Below are 27,048 nucleotides of genomic sequence, written 5' to 3'. Positions count from 1 at the left end.
GCTCTGCTTTAGGCAAGCAGGCTCTTTGCATCATTTATAAGCTTTATGACAGCAATTACAGCGGGAGCTTTTCTGCCAAAGAGGGTTTTACAGTTTTCCCCAGAGCTTCTGGGTGCTAACACATTCCTACAAAAGCAAAGCTGACATACTTAGCTGTGTTACCAGCATCATCAGCCTAGCTGCTCCACAAATGCCAGCTTTGCCTGCCACACACCTCTGCCCGCTATCTGCACACTATCCCCCTCTGGGAAAAAGGCAAGTCGGGAAGAGGGATGCGTTGCAAGCGCCACCTGGGTTTTGACTGACCACCAACAGCACTGGAGCGGAGCCTCTCTTGAAACTCCAGCGGGGTAAGCCAAGTCAGAGTCCGCCCGTCCGGCCCCGCATGCAGTCCTCACCTGATAACGATACACTGGCTCCGGGGCCCGCCACCCCCGCGGCCCAGCATGGCGTGGTAGGCCCGGCTGGCCACGGCGAAGATGTGGGGCGGCAGCGTGCCTTTCTCGTGGTGTCGGTACCGCTCGGAGACCTGGCGGGGAAAACGCCATGGTGAACGAGCTGCGGGCGGCGGAGCTCGGGCGACGAGGCCCGCGGGGACTCACCTCTCTCCCATAGAGCGGCAGGGGCTGGAAGGGATTCATGGCGATGAGGATGTCCCCGATGTCAGTCTGGCGAAGAGGGGAGAGTCCGTCAGCCTAACACCCATCACTGCTGCTCCCTGCCTCCTACCCCAGCCCCCGACACTCACGTAGACCTGCTGCCGCAGGAACCGCTCCCGCAGCCCGTCTAGGAGTACCGCCTCGTCCAGCTCCGCCAGTGCCGCCAAGTTCCCATCCGCCCCCGCCAGCGGACCACGCTCCCCCATTGAGACCACGCCGCACAGCTCCCGGCGCCGGCGCCAGCAGCAGCAGCAGCACCACCACCCTCCCGCTGCTCCCGCTGCTCCCGTCCCTCTCCTTGGCCCCGCCCGGCCCCGCCCCGCCCCGGCCCGCCCTCTGGGGCGGGGCTGCCGTTTGAACGCGGGGCGGCGGCGGCGGCGGCTAGCAGGTAACGGGCGGCAGGGGCGGCGTGGCCTGGCCTAGGTTCGGGGGTGCGCGGGGGGTGGGCATATCCCCGTGCCAGAGCCCAAAGGGATTAGGTGCCTTCATAATAGGTGCTCTGCCTGTACTTTGGCCCGGTTCTTTCCTCCAGTGTGGTGTCCCGGGGGGCACTCTGAATCTGTGCCGAGCTGCTCCTCGGGTGGAAGGCAGCTGAGAATGTGAGGCGGCTTAAAGCAGGCAGCACGAAGGGAAGCAGCTAAGAGCCGCACTGAAGCGTCAGAGGTTCACAGAATCACAAAACGCATCGGGTTGGAAGGAACCCTCGAAGGTTACCTTTCCCACCCCTCCTGCAGTAAGCGGGGACACCTTTAACTCGATTAAGTTGCTCAGGGCCCCATCAAGTTTGGCCTTTTATGTCTCCAGGGATGGGGCCTGCACCGCGTCTCTGGGCAACCTGTTGCAGTATTTCAACACCCTCCTTGTACGTGAGGTTTGTGGAGCAGCAGTCACAGTTCTGAGGGCTGCCGTGAGGAGATGCGTGGCCCTTGGAGCTGACCGGTGAAGTGGCTAACAGCTCTGAAGCACCAGAGGTGGCTGTGCTGTAGTAAGGGAGAGTTTTGGAGGATATTGAAAATTTGTCGGAGTTGCAAGGAACATTAGTAATGGGGCATCATAATAGAGTTAAATGTACAGCAAGTATTCAGTGAGCTCTAGTCTGAGAGGAGGAGCGAGATGGACTGTCTCAGTCACCAGCAGCTACAGCATCTTCTGGTCTGTTTCTGGGCTCCAGACAGCTCTGACACTACAGACTTGAGACCGTTGGAATGGAATATGTTGTTTGAGTGAATCCAGAGCAGAGCCTGTTTTGGAGGGGGTTCTGTCTGCGTTTGGGGTTAGATATGAGGCCGATTTGAAAGGTTTTTAATAATTTAATAGTAATATATATATTCACAGAGAGAGTGATTGGCATTGGAATGGGCTGCCCAGGGAGGTGGTGGAGGCACCGTCCCTGGAGGTGTTCAAGCAAAGCCTGGATGAAGCACTTAGTGCCATGGTCTAGTTGACTGGCTAGGGCTGGGGGATAGGTTGGAGTGGATGATCTTAGAGGTCTCTTCCAACCTGGTTGATTCTATGAAAGAGAATTTCCCCCAAACTTCTGTACAGTTAACCCACACAAGTTCTTTGTATGCGGTTAGTGAAACTATTTTACACAGTGTCTATTTACAGCAGGATTAAGCAAGTTGGTAGAGGTTTGGAAAGGTCCTGATCAGAGAGTCTTGTGGCATAAAGTGCCACTGATAAAGTCAATGAAATTTCTTAGCCACTTGAGAGAGTTGAATTTCTCACTAATTGGAAGACTCAGTCTCTGTGGTCCCAAAATATGTGTAGTGAAAGCCACGTAGTTGATTCTCATGGAGCCAGTAGTGTACTGGGCCCAGTCTTGTTCAATATCTTTATTGATGATCTGGACGAGGGCATTGAGTCCAGCATCAGTAAGTTTGCAGATGACACCAAGCTAGGAGCAGGTGTTGATCTGTTGGAAGGTAGGAGAGCCCTGCAGAGGGACCTGGACAGGCTGGATGGGTAGGCAGAGGCCAATGGGATGAGATTGAACAAGGCCAAGTGCAGGGTTCTGCACTTTGGCCACAACAACCCCAAGCAGCACTACAGGCTGGGGACTGAGTGGCTGGAGAGCAGCCAGGAGGAAAGGGACCTGGGGGTACTGGTAAATAGTAGGCCGAAGATGAGGCAGCAGTGTGCCCAGGTGGCCAAGAGAGCCAATGGCATCCTGGCCTGCATCAGGAACAGTGTGGCCAGTAGGACAAGGGAGGTTATTCTTCCCCTGTACTCAGCACTGCTCAGGCCACACCTTGAGTACTGTGTCCAGTTCTGGGCCCCTCAATTCAAGAGAGATGTTGAGGTGCTGGAACATGTCCAGAGAAGGGCAACAAAGCTGGTGAGGGGCCTGGAGCACAAAGCCTATGAGGAGAGGCTGAGGGAGCTGGGGGTGTTTATCCTGGAGAAGAGGAGGCTCAGGGGTGACCTCATTGCTGTCTACAACTACCTGAAGGGATATTGTAGCCAGGTGGGGGTTGACCTCTTCTCCCAGGCAACCAGCAACAGAACAAGGGGACACAGTCTCAAGTTGTGCCAGGGTAGGCATAGGCTGGATATTAGGAAGAAGTTCTTCACAGAGAGAGTGATTTCCCATTGGAATGGGCTGCCCAGGGAGGTGGTGGAGGCACCATCCCTGGAGATGTTCAGTCAAAGCCTGGATGAGGCACTTAGTGCCATGGTCTGGTTGACTGGTTAGGGCTGGGTGCTAGGATGGACTGGCTGATCTTGGAGGTCTCTTCCAACCTGGTTGATTCTATGATTCTATGATTCAATTTGGATATTGGGGTGCGCTGTCTGAGGAGAGTCCATGGGCCCGATCGGGCTGGTGCGGCGAGCTGGAGCGGTGGCCGGCCGGGGACGCCTTGGTCGATCGCCCACTGGATCGGTGGGAAGTACCGTGGGACAAAGAGTCACGTATAGCGGATAAAGGTAGTGGCCCCAGGCTACGAGGAGGCTAGGAGAGGTGAGCTGAGGAGGCAGCAGGAGCACTTTGTTTACCTGAATTGCCCTATGTGTCAGAGGGGGGTCGAGATTGGTGGTCCTTTGGCCACAATACTGTCCAATAAGCGTCTGGCAGCAGGCCAAAACAAGCCAAATACGGAAGGGTCCATAAGTCTGGTACCCCCAAATACGGGGATAGCACAGGTGGGCCACAGGCTAAGCGCATGGGCTTAAGCAACCTGTTTGCATCCACCTTATATAACCAGGGCAGGCCAGACCTCATGGCACCAGGGCTTACTGTGCTCCTTTTGTCCGTTTAATGTGTTTACCTCTGGCTTGGGCAGAAAAACACGTTTCTGCGGGAAAACATGTCCAGGCAAGCACAGGCATATGTATAAGCCTATTTGGGCCTATGTGACCCTCCACTACAGAGGGTTAGCATGGCTGGAGCACTTCTCTGAAGAGGGGCAGAGAGAGTTCAGCCCGGAGAAAAGAAAGCTCCGGGGAGACTTAAAGGGAACCTATCTTTTTAGCAGGGCCTGTAGTAACAGGGCAAGGCATAATGGTATTAAAAGGGGTAGATTTAATTAGATATAAGGAGGGAGTTATTCACTTTTAGGAGATGGTGAGACGCTGAAACAGGTTGCCCAGAGAAGTTGTGGATGCTCCGTCTCTAGAAGGATCAGGTTGGATGGGACTTTGAGCAACCTGAGGTAATGCAAGGTGTCCCTGCCTGTGAGAGGGAGGTTGGAGCTAGATGATCCTTAAGTGTCCTTCCAACCCAAACCATTGTGTGATTCTATTATATTTTGGAATACTGAGTGTGTTTGAACTGCTTTATATGTGCAAGAGATGGTCAAGAAAGATGTTGAGGCGCTGGAACATGTCCAGAGAAGGGCAACAAAGCTGGTGAGGGGCCTGGAGCACAAATCCTATGAGGAGAGGTTGAGGGAGCTGGGGTTGTTTAGCCTGGAGAAGAGGAGGCTCAGGGGTGATTTTATTACTGTCTACAACTACCTGAAGGGGCATTGTAGCCAGGTGGGAGGTGGCCTCTTCTCCCAGGCAACCAGCAATAGAACAAGGGGACACAGTCTCAAGTTGTGCCAGGGTAGGTATAGGCTGGATATTAGGAAGAAGTTCTTCACAGAGAGAGTGATTTCCCATTGGAATGGGCTGCCCAGGGAGGTGGTGGAGGCACCGTCCCTGGGGGTCTTGAAGAAAAGCCTGGATGAGGCACTTAGTGCCATGGTCTGGTTGACTGGCTAGGGCTGGGTGATAGGTTGGAGTGTATGATCTTGGAGGTCTCTTCCAACCTGCTTGATTCTATGATTCTAAACCTGGTGTGACATTTTTGTCTGGTGGGTTGGGTGTTTTTTTTTTTTTTTTTTTGTTTGGTTTGGTTTTGGTGGTGTGCTTGTTTGGAGCTAGCTAGAATGTTTTGGTGAATAGAACTAGATTACAAGCTGTGAAAGAAAACAAGGGTGATGTCTACTTCACTCCTAGGTTTGCTGAGAGCTATAAGAACAAGAATCCAAACATAGATAAGGTACTTCTTGGGGCATTGCCTGAGCTGCGTTTCTCTCTAGCTTCTCTGCCATCTCTCTGATTAATCCACTTTAATTCCTAAGCCCCTGGCCAAGCCTTCATACTTCCTTGGGACTGGGGTAAGGTTGAGAAGGGTGGGAGAAGGTGGAAGGGCAGTTGAGAGCCCCTCTTGGGGACTCAGGTTTCTGGGAGGGCTGTTGTGTTTCTGTATTACTTTTTACCTTGTATACTTCTGTATATAACTGTATATACTGTTAATATCTGCTTGTATATTGAGCTAAGCTGTAAATATAAGCTTCATTCAATTTCCAGAGCTGTCTGAGTCTAGTCTGGGTGATTTCCAAAGTTGGGGGGGTAGGGGCAGGGAACACCCAAGCCATCACAGGTGGATGTGTTTGTTTGGGTTGTTTTTTTTGTTTGTTTGTTTGTTTGTTTTTTTGTAATTTGTTTTAATTATTGATTGTTAAAAGAACTTGGTCTGCAAAATTTAAATTATGACTGCAACTTACCCTGGCTCAAGGTGCTCTGCAAATGGTGGCATTTTAGTCTATTGTTGGTGAGTACTTTGCAGCTGCATATTAATGCTATGCTCTTGTATAGTATTCCCTGCAGTGCTAGCTCTCTATTTGGAGAGGCTGTGTGATGGTTTGGGGGTTACCCCGCCCCTCCCACACTTTGTATTTGCCCCAGCTAACTCAGACGGACCCTGGGAATATAGATGAAGCAATTTATTTACAGCTAGCAGAATTTACAAGCAGCTATTTACAATATATACAGTTATATACAATTATATACAGAAATATACAAAGGATAAACAATACAAAAGCACAACTCCCCTCCCAGAAACCTGAGTCCCCAGGAGGGGCTTTCAAACCACCCCAACACCTCCCCCAGCCCTCTCAGCCTTACCCCAGTTCTCAGGAAGAAGAGAGGTGCAGCCAAGAGGTTAGGGAGCAGGGTTAGAAAGCAGTGATGTTAGAAAGATGTGTCTCGGTCTAAGGCAAAAGCAAGAGTGAGAGACAAAATGGAGAAAGTTTACTTCTTCTTCCCAGAGCTCTCAGCGAGACTGTGAGAGAAGTTGACATCAATTGTTTTCATTTCATTGCCCGTTATCTAGTTCCTTTACCAAAACATTCTAGCTTGCTTCTAACTAGCACAGGCTGTCAGGTCTGCCCTGGTGGACCAAGATGTGGCCTTGGGTAGGGTTGTGATATGCAAATGTGATAAATCTTTGGAGAAGATCCTGCTACTACTGCTAAGTCTTAGTACTCATATGATATGAAACTTGTGTTTCAGACATTGATTTAGATGTCCAAAATGTCTCTAGAGGAGTGTATTTGACGAACTGCCTTCTCTACAATGGCACATCTTTCTATATTAGCATAGAATCACAGACTGGTTTGAGTTCCAAAGGACCTTCAAGATCTTGTAGTTCCAACCCCCAGCCATGGGCAGGGAGACTTCCTACTAGACCAGGTTGCCCAAAGCCCCATGCAGTCTGGCTTTGAACACTTCCAGATTTGGGCAAAATCTCTGGGCAAACAGTTCCAGTGCCACACCACCCTCATGGGGACAAATTTCTTCCTAATATGTCCTCTAAATAAAGAATCATAGCATCAACCAGGTTGGAAGAGACCTCCAAGATCATCCAGTCCAACCTATCCTCCAGCCCTATCCAATCAACTAGACCATGGCACTGAGTGCCTCCTGCTTTCCTTCATTGTTGCAGAGAGGTTTGGGGTTTTTTTTTGCCCCAGACTTCAGGTCTCCATCTCCTTCCCCAGGCTACCAAAACGAACCATGCCATCATTTTTTTCTGCTTAAATTCTATCTTTTGGGTAAATGTTGGACTGGATGATCTTGGAGGTCTCTTCCAACCTGGTTGATTCTATGATTCTTTGATTCTATCAGGCCAGATTCACTTCAGGCCAGAACCATAAGATTAGACTGTCCCATGCTACTTCCAGAGTTATTTTAAATCATGGGCACCAGAACCCATCACTTTAGCACCAGTAATAAGAACATGAAAGGGCTGAGGAGGTTTTAGGTGTGCACTCATTTATTGCAGGAGCTGAGTCAGGTGAGGGACAGAGCCAGCACCTGGCATTAGGACCATTTGTGTGTCTACCCAGAGGTGCACAAAAAGTTCATCACAATCCCAATCAGCACTTGGTGGATCCAAGCTTCCATTTCGAAGCCAGTACCCCTTGTAGTAGCTTCTCATATAGCTTATCCACATGGAACCAGAACTTCTGTGGAGATAGCTCAGGTTCCAGCAAAACTGCAGACTTTATGCTGTGGCACCTGTACAATGTGCTGCTTTACCTCTTGAGCAAAGAGAAGAACAATATTTAACTGGTGCTCTGCTAACACATGCTGCTTCGAGAGCATATGATTAAAGGGAGAACACTTTCTCTGTAACAAAAGCATGATACAGCTGCAGAAGAGTAAAGCAGCACTGAAGCTAGTTAATATGTGGATAGTATGATTCACAGCAGTTACTCAGTCTCTCCCATCTCTGAAACCACAAACCGTTATGAGAAAATGCTAATGCATACCACTCGCTTCTTAGAAGCCTCCATGGGAAACAAAGAGAGAAAGAGAGAAAGAAAGAAAGGAAGGAAGGAAGGTAGGTCTCTTTCTTTCACCCCTCAGTACAAATCATATAGCTGTATTCTACCCTGACCTGCAGCATCAACTTGGGCTTCAGAGTTTTGCACAAAGAATCTGCCAGCACAGGAAGCAATGTTTTGTGAGTAGGATCATACCCCTGAGACTTGCTTGTAGATGTACTGTAGTGTTCTGCTTTTTCTTTCACGGTGTGGTCTGGCTGTTCCTCTGGTTGATGCGAGACTGCTGTGCCTGTGGCTAGAAGTGCAGAAGGAAATCCTTGATAACAGTGGCTAGCAGCTGACTTCACTTCTTTCACAGAAAAGCATAGAATTTGTAGCTCAGAATCCTACCCTGCATCATAGGGTATTCTTTTGTTATGTGTCCATCTCTCTTCACTCTTCAGATTGGTCACTTTTTTGAGGTCGCCATGAGTGACTTACCACTGCAGTTCATGGTTGGAGCAAACATTGTAGAAGAGCAGAGGGCTCGCTGGGAGAGAAAGCGCAGCCGGACAGCCAAGGAGCTGCTAAAGACTGAGTACAAATACCTTGAGCAGTTGGATTTGGTGATGACAGTGAGTATTTTGGCTCCTTCTGTATGTAAGTACGTTCCACACTGCACATACTTAGTTGTGTTGTCAAAGGGAAGGATCAGGAGCAATGCTTTGATACATGCCTATTGCTGGGCCTGAAAGATTTTGTTGTTCTTCTTTTACCTCCTGCCTAATATCCAGTGCTTGTGGCTTTGCCCCCTTGGCTTTGGTTTGTACACTGGCATAAAGGTAAGATTTGATTTTTATTGCACATTTCACTGAATCACAGAATCAATCAGGTTGGAAAATATCTTCAAGATCATCAAGGCCAACCTATTACCCAACATTATCTGATCAGCTAAATCATGTCACCAAATGCCACATCCAGTTTCTTTTTTTAAACACCTCCAGGGATGGGGACTCCCCTACTGCCCCAGGCAGCCCATTCCAATGGCCAATCACTCTTCAAAGAACTTCTTCCTACTATCTAGCCTAATCCTCCCCTTGTGCAGCCTGAGACTGTGTCCCCTTGTTCTGTCACTGGTTTTCTGAGAGTAGAGACCAACACCTAAAAATAACAGGGAAAAAAGCCTTTAGATGCCTGAGATGCTTGTGACCCTGCCATAGAAGGCAAAGATAGGTTGTGAAGAAGGTAGTGAAAAACACACCTCTAGGAATACTGAAACAGATAGCAATGCTGTTCTGTGTGTTCACAGTTAAGATCAATGTTACCAAGAAGGCCTACATCTGACTATAGATGTATTAAGTGAGCATTCACAATATTTGATGCCCTTTTGCTCTGAAGAGTGTGTAGGCTGCAGCTTTGTGTTTCTCCCATGTGCCATGACTAATCTTTGAGTGATGTGTTCATTTTACCTATTTGAGATTCTCTCTCTTTTCCTGCTTAGTTCTTTGTGAAAATTTTAAAGGCCAAGGGAACACTGAAACCTGCTGTATTGGAAACCATATTTGGGCCCCTGGAACCCATATATTTGGCCAGCCAGTAAGTGAATACACTGATGTGATTCCTCTGACCATATGGGGAGGACCCCATATTGATGAGAAAGTAAGAACTTAGGAAATAAAACTAACAGCTTTGAAAAGAAGCATTCACTTCCAGCCCTGCTAACCTTGCTGACACTTGCAGGTATACCTAGGAGTCTGCTGTCGCGGAGGGGTATTCTGCCACCTGCACCAATTTTGGTGGAGGAGAGAAATTAATTGGGGCAAGATAATATTCTATAAAAAATATATATTTATTAAACTCAATATTCTGAACTCTGGCCACCACCAACCACTGTATTTAATATTAAAAGGATTCTACGTGGTCATGGAAACATTCTAGGATTAATATCTACAGTAACTTATTAATAACTATCAAACAATTCAAACTATAAACAGAGAGAGGATTTTTCCCTGCGACTTAATGCCGCTTGGGGTCTATGTACTATTCGCCCAGCAGAGTGGGCTGAAAACTCTTCTGCTCTATGGCAGAGGCAATAGATATTACAGAGGCATTAAAGCATTTTACTCACAAGTTTTGATTAATTATCAATCACCCTCCGGGGCTACATCACAGCCTATTGCTAGTGTCCAAACTTCAGGGTGTCTGCCTGTGGACTTTGAGCGTGGAACCCTCCCAGCTTGAGGGGAAATAGTCTCTGAACTTGTGCTGCTGATTTCTTCTGGATGCTCTGTCCAGGGATTCTTAGCAGGACCTGAGGTGCAGAGGCAGGATGCCGTGCTGTCTCAGCACGATGTATCGCTGGTTACATAGGCCGATCCCATGCAGACAATTCAGAGTCTGCTTCCTGGTAACTCGGTGGCAGTGGCACTTAGCAGGTAATGATAAGGCAGCAGGCGTGCAAGGTGTGCATAGCTGGCTGGGATACTATAGGCTCCACATATATATATATATAGGCAGGCTTAACTGAGCTCTGCAAGTAAGTACGCAGGCAGGAAAGTCCGAGCCATGCAGGGAAGTCCGAGCACGTTGTTTACCTGTGTACCCCTATTTATTGAATGTGGGCCAAGATTAATGGCCCCTTGGCCACTAGAATGACCAATCATGTTGGCAGTCAGCCAAACCTTACCATAATAGGCAAAAGCCACTTGCCTGGACTCTCCAAACATGGGGATCACATAGGCTTAGCACTAGGCAGGCATGAGCTGGGCATGTGGGGGCTTACACAAACATGTTTACAAACACAGGGGTCCTGGCAGGCCAGACTTCATGGCACCAGGCCTATTGTGCCTCTTTTATCCATTTAATGTGTTTACCTCTGGTGTGAGCAGAGAGACATGTCCAGGCAGGGCAAGGCATAAATAAGCCCATTTTCAGGCCCAGAGGCCCTCCACAACATCTGCTGATCTGCATCTGTGCATCCAGATGCCCAGTTGCTCTCTGAATAGTGTTTTAAATCCAATAAGCTGTAGTATTTTGGAAGGATATTTTATGTCATTTACTCTGGGACCATAAAGCATGTACTTGGCACAGAAACTGCATGTGAAAGGGAGGCTGATAAGGGAAGGTCAATATTAAGAGTGAACCAGGAGCTGTGAAAATGCCCTCAATAATGTATCCCTCACAAGTTATCCTTGCTTCTTGGGGACAGTGCTTTTTCACTTCATCTGGAAAGAGGGAATCTGGGACGAGGACTGGAGAACTTTTGTCCAAATCTGGAGCTTTATGGCCACTATGCTGAGAATTTGGAGCAGGCAAATAAAACCTTGAAGGTAAATATCTCCTTTATGCTTCATGTTCTTTCCTCCCTCTCTCCATTTTGTGAAACAACATTCTCTTTTCTTCTCCTTCAAGTGATCAATTTTCCTCTTTTTAACAGACTGCTGATTTTTTTCCCCTAATCTTTCTTCTGTCGTGTTGTGCTAGTTTGAGCCTTTTGCGAGAGAAATGAGATTATAGGCTCTGAAAAGGAAACAATGGTGATGGCTACTTCACTCATAGGCTTGCTGAGATGTATAAAAACAAGAATACAAACATAGATAACACAGTTGCTCTTTAGCTCTGGCAGCATGCTCTTCTCTCACTAACTTGCTGACTAACTAATCTGTCTGCTTCCTAACCCCCTGGCCAATCCTCCAAACTCACCTTGAGCATAAGGCAAAGTCTGGGTTAACATACAGGGGTGGAAAGGAGGTGGAAGGGTGTTTGGGAGCCCCTCTTAGAATCATAGAATCAACCAGGTTGGAAGAGACCTCCAAGATCATCCGGTCCAACCTATCCCCCTGCCCTATCCAGTCATCTAGACCATGGCACTAAGTGCCTCATCCAGGCTTTTCTTGAGTACCTCCACGGACAGTGATTCCACCACCTCCCTGGGCAGCCCATTCCAATTGCAAATCACTCTCTCTGTGAAGAACTTCCTCCTAAAACCCAGCCTATACTTCCCCCGGCACAACTTGAGACTGGGGGACTCTGGTTTCTGGGAGGGGTGTTGTGTTTATGTGTTACCTTTTTAACTTGTATATTTATAGAGAAGGGCCAGGGACAACCTCCAGTCCTTATTAGATAGAGAGGGGAATATAGTGACAAAGAATGAGGAAAAGGCAGAGGTGCTTAACACCTTCTTTGCCTCAGTCTTCAATAGTGGGACAGGTTGTCTCCAGGACAGCTGGACTCCTGAGCTGACGGATGGAGTCAGGGACCAGTATAGTCCCCCTCCAATCCATGAGCAAGAAGTAAGGGACCTGTTGAGCCACTTGGATCCTCACAAGTCCATGGGACCAGATGGGATCCATCCTAGGGTTCTGAGAGACCTTGCAGCTGAACTGGCCAAGCCACTCTCCATCATTTATCAACAGTCCTGGCTCACTGGAGAGGTCCCTGAAGACTGGAAGCTGCCAATGTGATACCCATCCACGAGAAGGGTCGAAAGGAGGAACTGGAATACTACAGAGCTGTCAGCCTGACCTCAGTGCCAGGCAAGGTCATGGAACAGGTCACCTTGAGTGCCATCACAAAGCACCTACAGGATGGCCAAGGGATCAGGCCCAGCCAGCATGGGTCTAGGAAGGGCAGGTCCTGTCTCACCAACCTGATCTCCTTTTAGGATCAGGTTCCCTGCCTGGTGAATGTGGGGCAGGCTGTGGATGTAGTCTACCTGGACTTCAGCAAAGCCTTTGACACTGTCTACAACAAGAAGCTCCTAGCCAAGCTGGCAGCTCATGGCTTGGACAGATTAACTCTGTGCTGGGTCAAGAACTGTCTGGATGGCTGAGCCCAGAGAGTGGTGGTGAATGGTGCCACATCCAGTTGGCAGCTGCCACTAGTGGTGTTCCCCAGGGATCAGTGCTGTGCCCAGTCCTGTTCAATATCTTTATTGATGATCTGGACTAGGGGATTGAGTCCAGCATCAGTAAATTTGCAGATGGCACCGAGCTAGGAGCAGGTGTTGATCAGTTGGAAGGTAGGAGAGCCCTGCAGAGGGACTTAGACAGGCTGGATGAGTGGACAGAGGCCAATGGGATGAGATTTAACAAGGCCAAGTGCAGGGTTCTGCACTTTGGCCACAACAACCCCAAGCAGTGCTACAGGCTGGGGACAGAGTGGCTGGAGAGCAGCCAGGAAGAAAGTTACCTGGGGGTACTGGTGGATAGTAGGCTGAAGATGAGGCAGCAGTGTGCCCAGGTGGCCAAGAGAGCCAATGGCATCCTGGCCTGCATCAGGAACAGTGTAGCCAGTAAGATAAGGGAGGATATTTTTCCCCTGTACTCAGCACAGGTCAGGCCACACCTTGAGTGCTGTGTCCAGTTCTGGGCCCCTCAATTCAAGAGAGATGTTGATGTTCTGGAAGGTGTCCAGAGAAGGGCAACAAAGCTGGTGAGGGGCCTGGAACACAAACCCTGAGAGGAGAGGCTGAGGGAGCTGGGCCTGTTTAGCCTGGAGAAGAGGAGGCTCAGAGCTGACCTCATTGCTGTCTACAATTACCTGAAGGGAGGCTGTAGCCAGGTGGGGGGTGGCCTCTTCTCCCAGGCAACCAGCAATAGAACAAGGGGGCACAGTCTCAAGTTGTGCCAGGGGAAGTCTAGGCTGGATGTTAGGAGGAAGTTGTTGGCAGAGAGAGTGATTGGCATTGGAATGGGCTGCCCAGGGAGGTGGTGTAATCACTATCCCTGGAGATGTTCAGTCAAAGCCTGCATGAGGCACTTAGTGCCACGATCTGGTTGACTGCATAGGGCTGGGTGCTAGGATGGACTGGATTATCTTGGAGGTCTCTTCCAACCTGCTTGATTCTATGCTTCCATTCTATTCTATTCTATTCTATTCTATTCTATTCTATTCTATTCTATTCTATTCTATTCTATTCTATTCTATTCTATTCTATTCTATTCTGTCTATAGCTGTATATATTGTAAACACCTGCTTGTATATTGTGCTAAGCTGTAAATATAGCTTTGTTCTTTATTATTCAGCTGCTGAGTCTAGTCTGGGTGACTTTCTTAAGGGCGGGCTGGGGGCGAGTGGCACCCAAACCATCACAAGTGCAAGGGTGAAAAGCTCTGAATTTCTGAAGCCTGTTTCAGGTGTTTGTGCATATCCTGAGCACATCTTTCTCAAAGAGTTCTCTATTACTCACACTCTGCCTTGGCTGGCAAACCTGGAGTGTTTGCAGTGGGAAATCCAGAAGACAGTGTCTTCTTTATGGCAAATGAGCAGGTCTATTTTTTTCCTGCTGCCTCCAACTGTATCTTAACTGGGATTTCCTTTCCTTATATTTTTTTTTCTGTGGTGGAAGAAGTTTTTTTTCTTCTCACTTCACCAAATACAACTTGTCTTCCATTAAACTTCAGAAGGGTCTATTTTTATTTGAGAGTTCTGACAGCTGTATCTGGAATTTGAAATATCTGGCTTCCAGCTTTTGTCCATGCTTGTTCCCACTTGCAGGACATACTGGAATCTTACCCATCTGTTCTCTCTGCACATATATATTCACACATCAGATTTCCCAAGAGAAAAAGCCACTTTGGCTACTTGCCTTGAGGAAATGGAAATATGGGTCTGTGCTACTTCGTGGCAAAAAGCCACAGGTGGACTTCTTGTTTTCCTATTTGAGTCTTTTTATCACCTCTTGCTGAGTGTGCTATCTCTGTACCACTGTACATGTATGAAAAGAAGACATTGCTTCCATTACCTGCTGGAAAAAGGGTGGTCTGGAGACCACTGTCACTGAGGTGGTTGATGCTTGCACTGCAGTTCTAAACTCTAAATTTAAGTGTTCCAAGCTCTGCTGCAGACCAGAGCACCTATTTCTTTCTAGAGTCTCAGAGCTATGTGCCTTTTCTGCTGCACACAGGAGCAACTGAGGAAAAATAAGTCGTTCAGACGGTTTAAGAAACTCCAGGAGACTCGACCTCAGTTTCAAGGGAGGAAGCTAGAGGATCTGCTTCCTTTACCCCTGCAGAGGCTGCACCAGTAAGTAAGCAACTCTGAGTCTTGAGAATGTTAATATAAGTGAGAAAAAACGAGCATAGCAGCGTCTTGGTTGCTGGAGGTCAGGCTACACAAGGTGTCACAAAATTGGAGCATTGGTGAAATAGACCTAAAGATGTGCCCGTAAGGTGAAATTGGTGTACATGGGTGGGAGATGATGCAAAGAGATAACTATGTTTAGCCCTGGCTCCTAAGCCCTTCATCTAGCTCTTGGGCAGAATTGAAGTGGAGGCTTTTTATTATCTCGCTGAGCCACTGCAGCAAAGCCATGAACCAGAGCAAGCTGTCTGCAGTCTGCATCACAACTGCTGTCTTGTAGATGGTTGCTTTTGGAGAAAGATGAGATTAATGAATGCTAGGGAGCTTTCTCCCCTCTCTGGTTATTAGGGCCATATACTTTCTTCACATCTACTGCCTAGAGCAGTAGCCTGTACTTGGATAGATCTCATCTGAATGGCTGCATTCCTCCTTTGAGGCATCATCTCCTCTCGGAAGGAGGAGACTGATTGCACAAGTGCTACACACATACAAAGGGGGAGGCTGTATAGGTAGTTTGTTGGGAATCCATCTTCTGCTGCTATAGATCTACTAGCTGCTCTTCAACCATGCTTTTATCCATGGTAAAGCAAATCTGAGACTGGAAGCCTTTTTTAAAAAATATAACTGGGGAGTGAGTTATTCAAGTAGCATTATGAGCCTTTTTAATCAGCTTGGCAGATGTAAATGTAAGCTTTCCTTTTACTGTGGTTCTTCAGATCGTTCCTTTACATTTGTAAAATAGCAGTATATTTGTTGCTGCCCAGCTATTTGGAAAATCTTATATCAGAAGGTCTAATTTCATGTTCAAGTCTCTTTTGAAACTCTTGTTACATATGCTACAGGTCATATGACTCCTGCCAGTTCATGAATATATTCCATGTGATATTTCTTCTGTCATTTCATGCTGATTTTTTTTTTTTTTTGTACTTTATTGAGATCAAGCATTTGCAGAGACCTATTCCTTCCTGATAAAGACTGGAGGTGAAAAAAAAAACCGAAAAGGCAACTCCTAGTTCATAGAATCATAGAATTTGCAAATGGAATGGGCTGCCCAGGGAGGTGGTGGAGGCACCGTCCCTGGAGGTGTTCAAGAAAAGACTGGATGAAGCATTTAGTGGCATGGTCTAGATGACTGGATAGGGCTGGGTGATAGGTTGGACTGGCTGATGTTGGAGGTCTCTTCCAACCTGGTTGATTGTATGATTCCTAGTTCTTTTAGAATTGCCTGTGTTTTCTTGTGAGGGTAGGAAGTATGTCTAAATGATAGCTTTCATATCATATAAAACCAAAAAGTAGTTCCAAAAGAAATTTGTCTGTTATGAAGGCATTCTGTCTGCATGTTGAGAGTCTCAGTCTCATAAATTTAAGTAATATTTGAAATTACTTTTATCAGATCTCCAGGAAATGCTGAGGACTTGTAAATGCAGAAAATATTCGAGTTAATGGATAAATTTGAAGATGAATGAAGAATTGTGACCAAAAGCTGTTTGGTTAGACTTAGAATCATAGAATCAAGCAGGTTGGAAGAGACCTCCAAGATCAGCCAGTCCAACCTATCACCCAGCCTTAGCCAGTCAACTAGACCATGGCACTAAGTGCTTCATCCAGGCTTTTCTTGAACACCTCCAGGGACGGTGGTGTGTACTCCATCTGCTGGTGGAGTGTTTTCATTTATCTGTCACTCATAGATGTTATTATTCCTGGTATACTTTCGTGAAGTAACCTACTCTCTGTATCTTAGGTACAACCATTTCCTCAGAGACTTGCTGGAGAACACCAGACTAGAGAGTGCTGACCACCAGAAACTTGCAAGTATGCTTCCACCTGTGGATGCTGACACTCTGATCAATATTCACCTGCTTGCTAATAATGTTTGGATTCTTTTCTTCCATCTGCTTCCACAGGAAGGAAAATCTTACTTTTCTTGGTGTTTTAGTGCATTTCTATTTCCTTTCTCCATCTTAATCAAGATGTCCCTGAGAACACATTTGTAATAAAAATGTAGGGTAACTGATTGGGAAAGTCATTTAGGGATTGTACTGTTTTTTTTACAATGAGAGTGGTGAGACACTACAACCTGTAGCTCATGGAGGTTGTCGATAGCCCAGTTGTTTAAGGCTGGGTTAGATGGGGCTTTGAGCAATCTCATCTAATGAAAACTATTTCTGACCATAGCAGAGGAGTGGGACTAGATGATCTTTAAAGATTGCTTCCAACACATCCCATGACACTATTGGACACATACCTCAGTTTTCTAGGACAATTTAGGTGCTTCATGCCACATTGACTAGTGGTTAACAGTACTTGTGGTGTGTTTTTCCTATGGAGCATTAGAATATGTTGTTTGGTGGGGCATGGTTGAGGCCCCATTCATGGAGGCCTGATAGGGCTCTGGGCAACCTGGTCTAGTTGAGGATGTCCCTTATTACTGCAGGGGTGTTGGACAAGATGATTTTTAGAGGTCACTTCCAACCCAAACTATTCTATAATTAATGTTTTCTAGAACTACAGAAGTGTGAGTTGAAAGGACTCTGGAAGTCATCTAGTCCAATCTCCTGCTGAAATTACTGACTAAATCTGTTGTTCATACTTGCTTTAAAATATTTGTTTCTTAATTTTGTCTTATTTTTTCCACAGCAAGATAGATAAGGTGTAATACATACTTGTTTGTGATAACCTCAGAGTACACTGCTATAATTTCAGAGGCTGTGAAATCTGTTTCTGAGGTATCTCACTGGGCCGAGGACGTCATTTGCAAGAGAGAGAACTTACTGCAACTACTCCGGGTTCAGAAACTGCTCAAAGGACAAAAGACTCAGGTTTTGGCTCCAGGTGAGTCTTACTCACAGCTGTCTTCCTTCTGCCAAGTAATCAGTAATTCAAGCATTTTTTTCATTATGATTTTTTGAGTAATGATAAGCAGTAGCTTGATGTCCTGATATTCAGACAGGAGGAGCTGCTGACATGTAATTAGAAAGTTAATAACAGGAAATGAAGGCAGTCATAGAATCATAGAATCAAGCAGGTTGGAAGAGACCTCCAAGATCATCCAGTCCAACCTATCCCCCAGCCCTATCCAATCAACTAGACCATGGCACCGAGTGCCTCATCCAGGCTTTGCTTGAACACCTCCAGGGATGGTGACTCCACCACCTCCCTGGGCAGCACATTCCAATGCCAATCACTCTCTCTGCCAACAACTTCCTCCTAACATCCAGCCTATACTTCCCCTGGCATAACTTGAGACTGTGTCCCCTTGTTCTATTGCTGGTTGCCTGGGAGAAGAGGCCACCCTCACCTGGCTACAGTGTCCCTTCAGGTAGTTGTAGACAGCAATGTGGTCAGCCCTGAGCCTCCTCTTCTCCAGGCTAAACAACCCCAGCTCTCTCAGCCTCTCCTCAGAGGGTTTGTGTTTCAGGCCTTTCACCAGCTTTGTTGCCCTTCTCTGGACATGTTCCAGCACCTCAACATCTCTCTTGAATTGAGGAGCCCAGAACTGGACACAGCACTCAAGGTGTGGCCTGAGCAGTGCTGAGTACAGGGGAAGAATAACCTCCCTTGTTCTACTGGCCACACTGCTCCTGATACAGGCCAGGATGCCATTGGCTCTCTGGCCACCTGGGCACACTGCTGGCTCATCTTCAGCTACTATCTATCAGTACCCCCAGGTCCCTTTGTTCCTGGCTGCTTTCCAGCCACTCAGTCCCCAGCCTGTAGTGCTGCTTGGGGTTGTTGTGGCCAAAGTGCAGAACCCTGCACTTGGCCTTGTTAAGTCAGGAGTTAGTCCAGGGTAAGAGCAAAAAACAGACTTTAAATAATTTTGGAAGAGTGTAAGAAGTGGTGTGGGCCCTAGTCTGTTGCAGGAATCACAGATTGCTAAGTGTCAAGGGCTCAGAAGCTGTGGTGTTTGTGTCACGGTCACTGGCACATAAGGTCATCTAACTGGTTTCTTTATGACCTGTTGTGTGACTGGGAGCTCACCATGTGCAGAGCTCTCTCCACACTACATATGAAATACTGTGAGAAGTGGGCTTAGTCTGAGCAATTATGAAATAGTCATTTGGGGCTTCACTTGTGCCCTCATGAAGCTCTGCTGTTGGAGAGGTCACCTAGAAGCAATGCTGCAGATGGAGAGGAGTGTCAAAGTCACTGTGTGTTGATGTCTCCAAGGCACACCTCCAGGTACTTGTGAATGTGGTTGTAATTCATACAGGTGAATTTCTGGGTGAAAAAAACTTTCCCTACTGGCATGGAGGAGGAAAATTGAAAGGGTAAAAGTAGTAAAACTTGTGGGTTGAGATAAAGACAGTTTAACAGGTGAAGCAGACCTGTGTACACAATCTAAACAAAATAAGGAATTTGTTTGCTCCTTCCAGTTAGGAGGCAGGTATTCTGCCACCTTCAGGAAGGCAAGGTTCCATCACGTATAATGGATGCTTGGAGAGACAAATGCCATCACTATAAACATCAGCTCCCACCATCCTTTCCTTCTTCCCCCAGCTTTATGCAATGAGCATGATGTCATGTGGTATGGAATACCCTTTTAGTCACTTGTGATCAGCTGTCCCATCTGCATTGTCTCCTAATTTCTTGTGCAGCCCCAGCCCACTCACTGGTAGTGTAAGATGAAAAGCAAGAAAAAGCCTTGATGCTGAGCTGTGCTTGTGTAGCAACATAAACATCTCTGTATTGTCAACTCTCTTTCTGGCATATGTCCAGCTATACCAGCTGCTATGAAGAAAATTAAGTCTATTCCATCCAAATCAGCACAGGTAGTAAAACAGGCTATTTAACAGAGGTTACCATTCCTGTTTCCCATTCTTAGAATTATTTTGATGGTGTTATGAAAGGGAGATAACACAAGTGTGCCCTGCTTATACCAAGTATGAGCATGTGTGACCAGGGCACATCAAGGTGGTGCCTAAGTAAAAAGGTAAGTCAGTCATTCTGAGTGACAGAAATAATAAAGTGCCAAAAAAACCCAACCAACAGTCCAAAACAGCATAGCTAGAAAACAGAAGGCCATCATTTGAAAGTCTTTGGTCCACTTTTTTCCTTGTCTCCAAATACTCTGAGGTATGTGGTAGGACAAGAGTTGAGGGTTTAATAGATTTCTTTCCGTTGTCCAAGACAGAGAATTGTGAGGGTCTTGTTTTCCATTAGTTGGGCTAAAATAGGTGCTATAGGATGTGGGAAGCTGGAAAGTAAAAGTCTGCTGGAGCTTGCTAGCTTTAGGCCAGTGTTCCAGAAACAAGCTAACTTTTGCAGAACTGTTAAAACTGCATACTGCTACCAAGAGGGAAAAGGTGAGGAAAGATAATGTGATAGATTGAGAGCTTGGAGCTAGGTATCCCACATAGAATCACAGAATCAGCCAGGTTGGAAGAGACCTCCAACATCATCCAGTCCAACCTAGCACCCAGCCCTGTCCAATCAACCAGACCATGGCACTAAATGCCCCATCCAGGCTTGGCTTCAACACCTCCAGGGACGGTGACTCCACCACCTCCCTGGGCAGCCCATTTCAATGCCAATCACTCTCTCTGGCAACAACTTTCTCCTAACATCCAGCCTAGACCTCCCCTGGCACAAATTGAGTGGCTGTCTGGCAGTGTCTCTGAGATGTGCATCTTCCAGTGAAAACAGACTTTCCTTGCTGCTTTCCATTTGTAGGGCAAATAAAATGTTAGCATACTGTTCTGTCATCCCTCCCTTCCCTAGGGATATTTTCTTGCTCTTGTTTCATAAGAATTTCCTAATCCTATGATCCTGGAAATCTCAAACACAGATCTATAACCCAAGATTTCCAGCACAGTCCATCTCAAGTTGTATGCCAGGGAATCTGATTACACCTTAGCTGAGGGTGGCAGTTCCAACCTCCTGCTGCTGGCACCTTCCTTCCATTTGTTTGGTAAATGTGGACAGATTCCTGCACTTTACCCTTGTCCTTCTTAGTTTCTTATTCAGGTAAGAGGAGCAATTTCTATGGAGTAAGCAAGCAGTATTTCGTTTGTTTCTATGTTTTGTGACTGTAGAATATTAAGTAATACACAATCTGTAATTAAAACAATTACAGTGTTTTTCTAAAAGGTACTTACTAGCTCATCCATAAACAAGGGCACAAAAAATAGTGGCTAAAAATCTCCACTGTGTGTTTCCCAGACCAGGACAGAGAGCAATACCTCGTTATGGTTTTAATTCATAGAATCATAGAATCAACCAGGTTGGAAGGGACCTCCAAGATCATCCAGTCCAACCTAGCACCCTGGTCAACCATGGCACTAGGTGCCTCCTCCAGCCTTTTCCTGAACACCTCCAGGGATGGTATCTGAATCACCTCCCTGGGCAGCCCATTCCAATGCCAGTCACTCTCTCTGGCAAGCACTTCCTCCTAACATCCAGCCTGTACTTCCCTCGGCACAGCTTGAGACTGTGTCCCCTTGTTCTGTTGATGGTTGCCTGGCAGAAGAGACCAACCCCCACCTGGCTACAGCCTCCCTTCAGGTAGTTGTAGACAGCAATGAGGTCACCCCTAAGCCTCCTCTTCTCCAGGCTAAACACCCCCAGCTCCCTCAGCCTCTCCTCTCAGGGTTTGTGTTCCAGGCCCCTCACCAGCTTTGTCGCCCTTCTCTGGACACCTTCCAGCACCTCAACATCTCTCTTGAATTGAGGGGCCCAGAACTGGACACAGCACTCCAGGTGTGGCCTGACCTGTGTGAGTACAGGGGAAGAATAACCTCCCTCATCCAACTAGCTGCACCATTCCTGATCCAGACTGGGATGCCATTGGCTCTCTTGGCCACCTGGGCACACTGCTGGCTCATCTTCGGCCTACTATTTACCAGTACCCCCAGGTCCCTTTCCTCCTGGCTGCTCTCCAGACACTCTGTCCCCAGCCTGTAGTGCTGCTTGGGGTTGTTGTGGCCAAAGTGCAGAACCCTGCACTTGGCCTTGTTCAGTGTCATCCCATTGGCCTCTGCCTACCTATCCAGCCTGGCCAGGTCCCTATACAGGGCTCTCCTACCCTCCAGCAGATCCACACCTGCTCCTAGCTTGGTGTCATCTGCAAACTTACTGATGCTGGACTCAATCCCCTCATCCAGGTCATCAGTAAAGATATTGAGCAGGACTGGGCACAGCACTGATCCCTGGGGAACACCACTAGTGCCAGCTGCCAACTGGATGTGGCACCATTCATCACCACTCTCTGGGCCTGGCCTTCCAGCCAGTTCTTGACCCAGCACAGAGTGAATCTGTCCAAGCCATGAGCTGCCATCTTGGCTAGGAGCTTCTTGCGGCAGACAGTGTCAAAGGCTTTGCTGAAGTCCAGGTAGACTACATCCACAGCCTGCCCCACATTCACCAGGCAGGGAACCTGATCCTAAAAGGAGATCAGGTTGGTGAGACAGGACCTGCCCTTCCTTAACCCATGCTGGCTGGGCCTGATCCCTTGGCCATCCTGTAGGTGCTTTTTGATGGCACTCAAGATGACCTGTTCCATGACCTTGGCTGGCACTGAGGTCAGGCTGACAGCTCTGCAGCTTTCTGGCTCCTCCTTTCGACCCTTCTTGTGGATGGGCATCACGTTGGCCAGCTTCCAGTCTTTGGGGATGTGCTAATTTGAAGCAGGCTAGAATGTTTTGGGGAGAAAAAGTAGTTTATAGGCTGTGAAAGGAAAACAGTGGTGATGTCTGCTTCCCTCAGTCTTGCTGAACAAGAAGAAAGTAAACATTAGATAACACTCTGGCCATTTTGTGGCACTCTCAGAGTAGGCTTTGACTGAGCTGCATCTCCCTAACCTCACCTTCCACTCACCTTTGCTTCTTAACCTCTTGGCTGAACCTCTGTTCTTCCTTAGGACTGGGGTAAGGTTGAGAGGGACAGGGGGAAGGTGCAGGGGTGGTTGAGAGCCCCTCCTGGGGACTCAGGTTTCTGGGAGGGGAGTTGTGCTTCTGTGTTACTTTTACCATGTATATTTCTGTCTATAACTGTATATACTGTAAATATCTGCTTGTGTATTGTGCTAGCTGCAAATAAATAGCTTCATTTATATTCCCAGAGCCCGACTGAGTCTGGTTGGGCACTTCTAAAGTATGGGGGGCGGGGAACACCCAAACCATCACAGGGGACCTCTCCAGTAAGCCAGGACTGTTGGTAAATGATGGAGAGTGGCTTGGCCAGCTCAGCTGCCATCTCTCTCAGCACCCTAGGATTGATCCCATCCGGTCCCATGGACTTGTGAGGATCCAAGTGTCTCAGACGTTCCCTTACTTCTTCCTCATGGATTAGAGGGGGACTATACTGGTTCCTGACTCCACCTGTCAACTCAGGAGGCCAGTTGTCCTGGAGACAGCCTGTCCCACTATTGAAGATTGAGGCAAAGAAGGTGTTAAGCACCTCTGCCTTTTCCTCATCCTTTGTCACTATATTCCCCTCTCCATCTAATAATGACTGGAGGTTGTCCTTGCCTCTTCTCTTGCCATTCGTATATTTATGGCAACATATTTTATTCTCCTTAACCTCAGTGGCCTGAGTTCTAAATGGGCTTTTGCCTCTCTAATTTTTTTCCTACAAGACCTAGCAACATCCTTGAACTCTTCTGGGAAACTTCCCCTCTTTTCCAAAGGTGATATACTCTGTTTTTTTTAGCTTTAATTCCTTTAGCAGCTCCTTGCCCATCCAGTCTGGCTGCCTCCCTCGTCAGTTCGTCTTCCAGTACAATGGCACAGCTGTGCCTTCAGGAGTTCTTTCTTGAAGTAGGTCAAACCTTCCTGGACCCCTTTGTTTTTAAGGGCTGTTTCCCAAAAAACTTTCGGAGTTATTCCTTAAATAGGCCAAAGTCTGTGCTTCAGACGTCCACTGTGGAGGTTCTGTTGATGCCCTTTTTTTTTAATGATCTTATTTGCAGGTGTCATCATAATTCCCACAAGTTGATGGCTGTACAATAATCCTAGTTATAGGCACTGCATTAATTAGTCCACCTTTTGTAGATGCCAGGGGTTTTATTGCTGCTTATAGCTAGATTTATCAAACTATTTTGATGATTTTTTTCCCTCTGCCTTTTGTTTTATTGGAATTCATTTCATGGGTAAATCGCACTGGCTTCTTCTCTGTAAGAGAAGGTTGGTGATGTTGCCCATTAAGATCTTCTCTTTTAATGTGTTTTGTATTCTCTTTGCTGTCTTCTCATTAAAGCTGTAATCTGCATTCTTTAATCTGTTAAGTATTAGACGTCTGACTACAGTCAGATGGCCTGTGACATGTGGGGGTTTTGTTTTCTAACTGGCAGACACAACCAAGGATGCTAACAGTGCTAGTGAGTGACCCCCAGTTGGGAGTCAGTGCTTTCTAGTGGCTGTAATTGATGTAGAAGCTGGTAATCCACGAGACTATCTCAATATGTTTCTGGTTTCCACATAGCAATTAGGTTTTGGTGTGGTTTTGTTTTGGGATTTGTGGGTTTTTTTTGGAGGGGTTTCTGTTTTGGTGTTTTTTCTCTTCTTTTTTTTTGTTGGTTTGGGGTTTTTGGGTTTTTTTTTGTGTTTTTTTTGTTGTTATTTTTTCTGTCTGTTTTGTGTTGGGGCTTTGCTTGCTTTTTAGGTGGGAGTGTTTGTTTGATCTTATATTTTTTTGTCTGGGAAGGTTTGTTGTTTGGGTGAGTGGGGAGGGGTGTGGTGCTTGGGGGTGTGGTGGGGGTGGGTGGGTTTTCTTGATTGATTGGTTTGGGGGATGGGGACGTGTTTGGTCTTGTTTGGTTTTTTTTTTCCTTGGGCTTTGTTTTCCTTTCCAGTAATGATCTGACAACTGCCTGTGTATCCCTTTCATGCCTAGGTCGATGGTATATCCGGGAAGGCTGGCTTTTGGTGGTGCCTTCAAAGGGAGGGGAACTGAAGCGCAGGATGTTTTTCCTCTTTTCTGATATCTTTATCGCAACAAAGCCCTGCCACCCGCTGCACCTGCTGAACTCGAACAAATTGGCCTGCCAGGCTGTCTACCCGCTTCACCAGTGCGTAGTGAAGAAAGTGTTTGGCCACACGCAGAGCCAGGGAGGGCTCCTCAGTGTAAGTCTTCCAGTTTCTGTCTGACAGAAGTGTCAGTGGAGGTAAGTTGCTAGCTGCCTTAGCAGCCCCAGGACTGACAAGGTGGGAGTAGCGACGGCAGCAAATGCAATGAACTGGTGGTCCAAGTAAGGGCAACCTTTTTCTGCTTGAGTGATCCAGGTCTTTTTTCCTTCATAGTGCAGGCCCTTCTGAACACTCTGGGGTACATCTTGCTGGTTGCTTCACTTTGCTTAGGTGTGAAGTGCCCAGTAAGACTGACATACTTTCATCAGAACCACAGTTTTGCTGGGACAGCTTCACAGTCACACAAATAGAAATGCATATTATTACACTGACTGTGGACTGAACTTAAACCCCTAAAAAACAGAATGCAAAAATATGTTTTTTACTGCAACTGCTTGTGCACATAACTCCTGGAGGGCTGCAGAGTCTTTTACTGGTACTGATGTCTTAGGCAGATGTTTTCAAGTTAAGGTCTCTCTGAGCTGCAGCACCCAAAGGCTGTTAGCTCATTACATGTAAACTATGACAAAACAGACACTTTGGCTGAGCTATGATCTGTAGCTGGTGGTAGTGGAAGGACCCCTAGTAGCTGTTTGGAATACAGGAGAAAACTCTTTGAGGATCTGCTGAGAACTGTCCACTTCCATTGATGATAGCTCATTTTGACTTACTAGAGTGTGTTTGGAAGGAATGGGCAAGGCTGGCAGCTGCACTGTACTGTTCAGCCCCTGGTTTCTTCCAATACCAGTGATGAACTTTTCTGTCTAAGAAAACAGTGGAAATCAGCATACAAGACTGAGCTGAGTTCAGTGGTGGTGGCTCTCTTGTTAGCAGAATTGTTGCCCTGGCAAGGAATGCCACAGAGTAGCCCACGATTCTGTTTGCCTTTCAGCTTTCTTTTCCACACAAGACACTGTTGTTGATGTCCAGTGACCAACAAGACATTAATGATTGGTATCAGAGTCTCACAGCTGCAGTCAGGTAGGCATCTGTTTTCCATGGTTGGAGGAGACTGAGGGAAGAGGGCAAAATATAAAAATGATAAGATGGATGTGTGTATGTGCATGTATTACATGGTTATAAGGGTGATAGCTCTAAGATCTGACTCTGGAAGCCAAGACACAGGGAAATAGTAAGAACAGAGATTATATACTGACAGTAAAACCTCCCTTTTGTTTTCCCCTACAGGCAACTGAAAATCTAACCCTCCCAAGCACAAGACATACTGGCAGGGAAAGAGCCCCTCTTGGTGGAAGCCTACACAACCTTAGGAGAGGTTCAAGAATATATAGTAGAATTGTATTTAGAGGAACTACAAACAGTGCTTGTGAGATCATGAATTCTTTGTCATATACTGTAACCTTAATACAGATATTGCAAAAGATAGGTGTGCACACTAAGGTTTTGTATATAAAAAATATCTCTGTGAGGAGTTTCCCCAGACTTAACTTACATGCTTCTAGCTTTTATGCACCTTTTTTGTCCTCAGATTATTAATTTAAGAGGAAGCAAACGCAAGCTTAACTTCATGGGAACTACGGACCTGTCAGCCTCACCTCCATGCTTGGGAAGATCATGGAACAGATCCTCCTAGATGTCATGCTAAGGCACATGGAGGACAGGGAGGTGATCCAAGACAGCCAGCATGGCTTTAATAGGGGCAAATCCTGCCTGATCAACAGTGGCTTTCTATAACAAGGTGACTGTCAGTAGATAAGAGACAACCTATGGATGTGATCTATCTGCAAGGCCTTTGACACAGTCTCCCGTAGTCCCTTCCAACCCTGACTGATTCTGTGATTCTATGACGTCCACTTGCCAAGTTTGAAATATGGATTTGATGTTCAGTGGATAAGGAATTGGCTGGATGGTCGCATCCAGAGTGTGGTGCTCACTGGCTTGAAGTCCAAATGGAGAACATTGACAAGTGGTGTCCCTCAGGGCTCCACACTGGGACCTGTGCTGTTTAATACTTCTATCAGTGATACAGACATGAGATCGAGTGCACCATCAGCAAGTGTGCAGATGACACCAAACTGAGCAGTGCTGTCAATATGCCAGAGGGATAGGATGGCATCCAGAGGGACCTGGACAAGCTGGAGAGGTGAGCCCAGATGAACCTCATGAGGTTCAACAAGAGTAAGTGCAAGGCTTTGCACCTGGGCCGGCCAGAACAATGCTCACTATAAATACAGCCTGGGGGAT

At 46.9% G+C, this 27,048-nt stretch overlaps 2 protein-coding genes across 8 annotated transcripts in view; one reads left to right on the top strand and one right to left on the bottom strand.

Moving 5' to 3' along the window:
• The window catches only part of LOC135173367 (unconventional myosin-VIIa-like), a 42,668-nt gene extending 41,789 nt beyond the window's left edge, over window positions 1-879 (bottom strand). For 3 of the 4 annotated variants that reach the window (XM_064140214.1, XM_064140216.1, XM_064140217.1), the window contains exons 1-3: window positions 749-879; window positions 603-668; window positions 399-529 (exon numbers count right to left, since the gene is read on the bottom strand). In XM_064140214.1, the coding sequence (XP_063996284.1) occupies window positions 399-529; window positions 603-668; window positions 749-865 (314 nt within the window). In that variant the 5' untranslated portion in view covers window positions 866-879. The remainder of the gene's footprint in view (window positions 1-398; window positions 530-602; window positions 669-748) is intronic. The other variant, XM_064140215.1, reaches the window with a different exon arrangement.
• ARHGEF39 (Rho guanine nucleotide exchange factor 39) lies at window positions 323-26,272 on the top strand. 4 transcript variants are annotated; one of them, XM_064140221.1, is made up of 10 exons: window positions 1,175-1,392; window positions 8,161-8,331; window positions 9,198-9,292; window positions 10,905-11,025; window positions 14,604-14,722; window positions 16,521-16,591; window positions 17,483-17,611; window positions 24,611-24,840; window positions 25,736-25,824; window positions 26,032-26,272. In XM_064140221.1, the coding sequence occupies exons 2-10, from the start codon at window positions 8,185-8,187 to the stop codon at window positions 26,045-26,047; spliced, it is 1,017 nt and encodes a 338-aa protein (XP_063996291.1). In that variant the 5' UTR covers window positions 1,175-1,392; window positions 8,161-8,184; the 3' UTR covers window positions 26,048-26,272. The 4 variants fall into 4 exon arrangements, with proteins under 4 accessions (XP_063996290.1, XP_063996289.1, XP_063996291.1 ...); XM_064140220.1 differs by lacking the exons at window positions 1,175-1,392; window positions 9,198-9,292; window positions 10,905-11,025 and adding an exon at window positions 323-350; XM_064140219.1 differs by lacking the exons at window positions 1,175-1,392; window positions 9,198-9,292; window positions 10,905-11,025 and adding an exon at window positions 1,007-1,047.
• Window positions 26,273-27,048: the final 776 nt, after the last annotated feature.

This window comes from Pogoniulus pusillus, chromosome Z (assembly GCF_015220805.1).
Source record: "Pogoniulus pusillus isolate bPogPus1 chromosome Z, bPogPus1.pri, whole genome shotgun sequence".
NCBI classification, from domain to species: Eukaryota; Metazoa; Chordata; class Aves; order Piciformes; family Lybiidae; genus Pogoniulus; species Pogoniulus pusillus.
This window is presented reverse-complemented; position numbering and strand designations above follow the sequence as displayed.

Coding starts and splice junctions, on each gene's coding strand:
- ARHGEF39 (XM_064140221.1), top strand. CDS start 8,185: ATGAGTGACTTACCACTGCAGTTCATGGTTGGAGCAAACATTGTAGAA. Junction 17,612..24,610: donor GACTCAGGTTTTGGCTCCAG/GTGAGTCTTACT, acceptor TTTCATGCCTAG/GTCGATGGTATATCCGGGAA. Junction 24,841..25,735: donor GCCAGGGAGGGCTCCTCAGT/GTAAGTCTTCCA, acceptor TTTGCCTTTCAG/CTTTCTTTTCCACACAAGAC.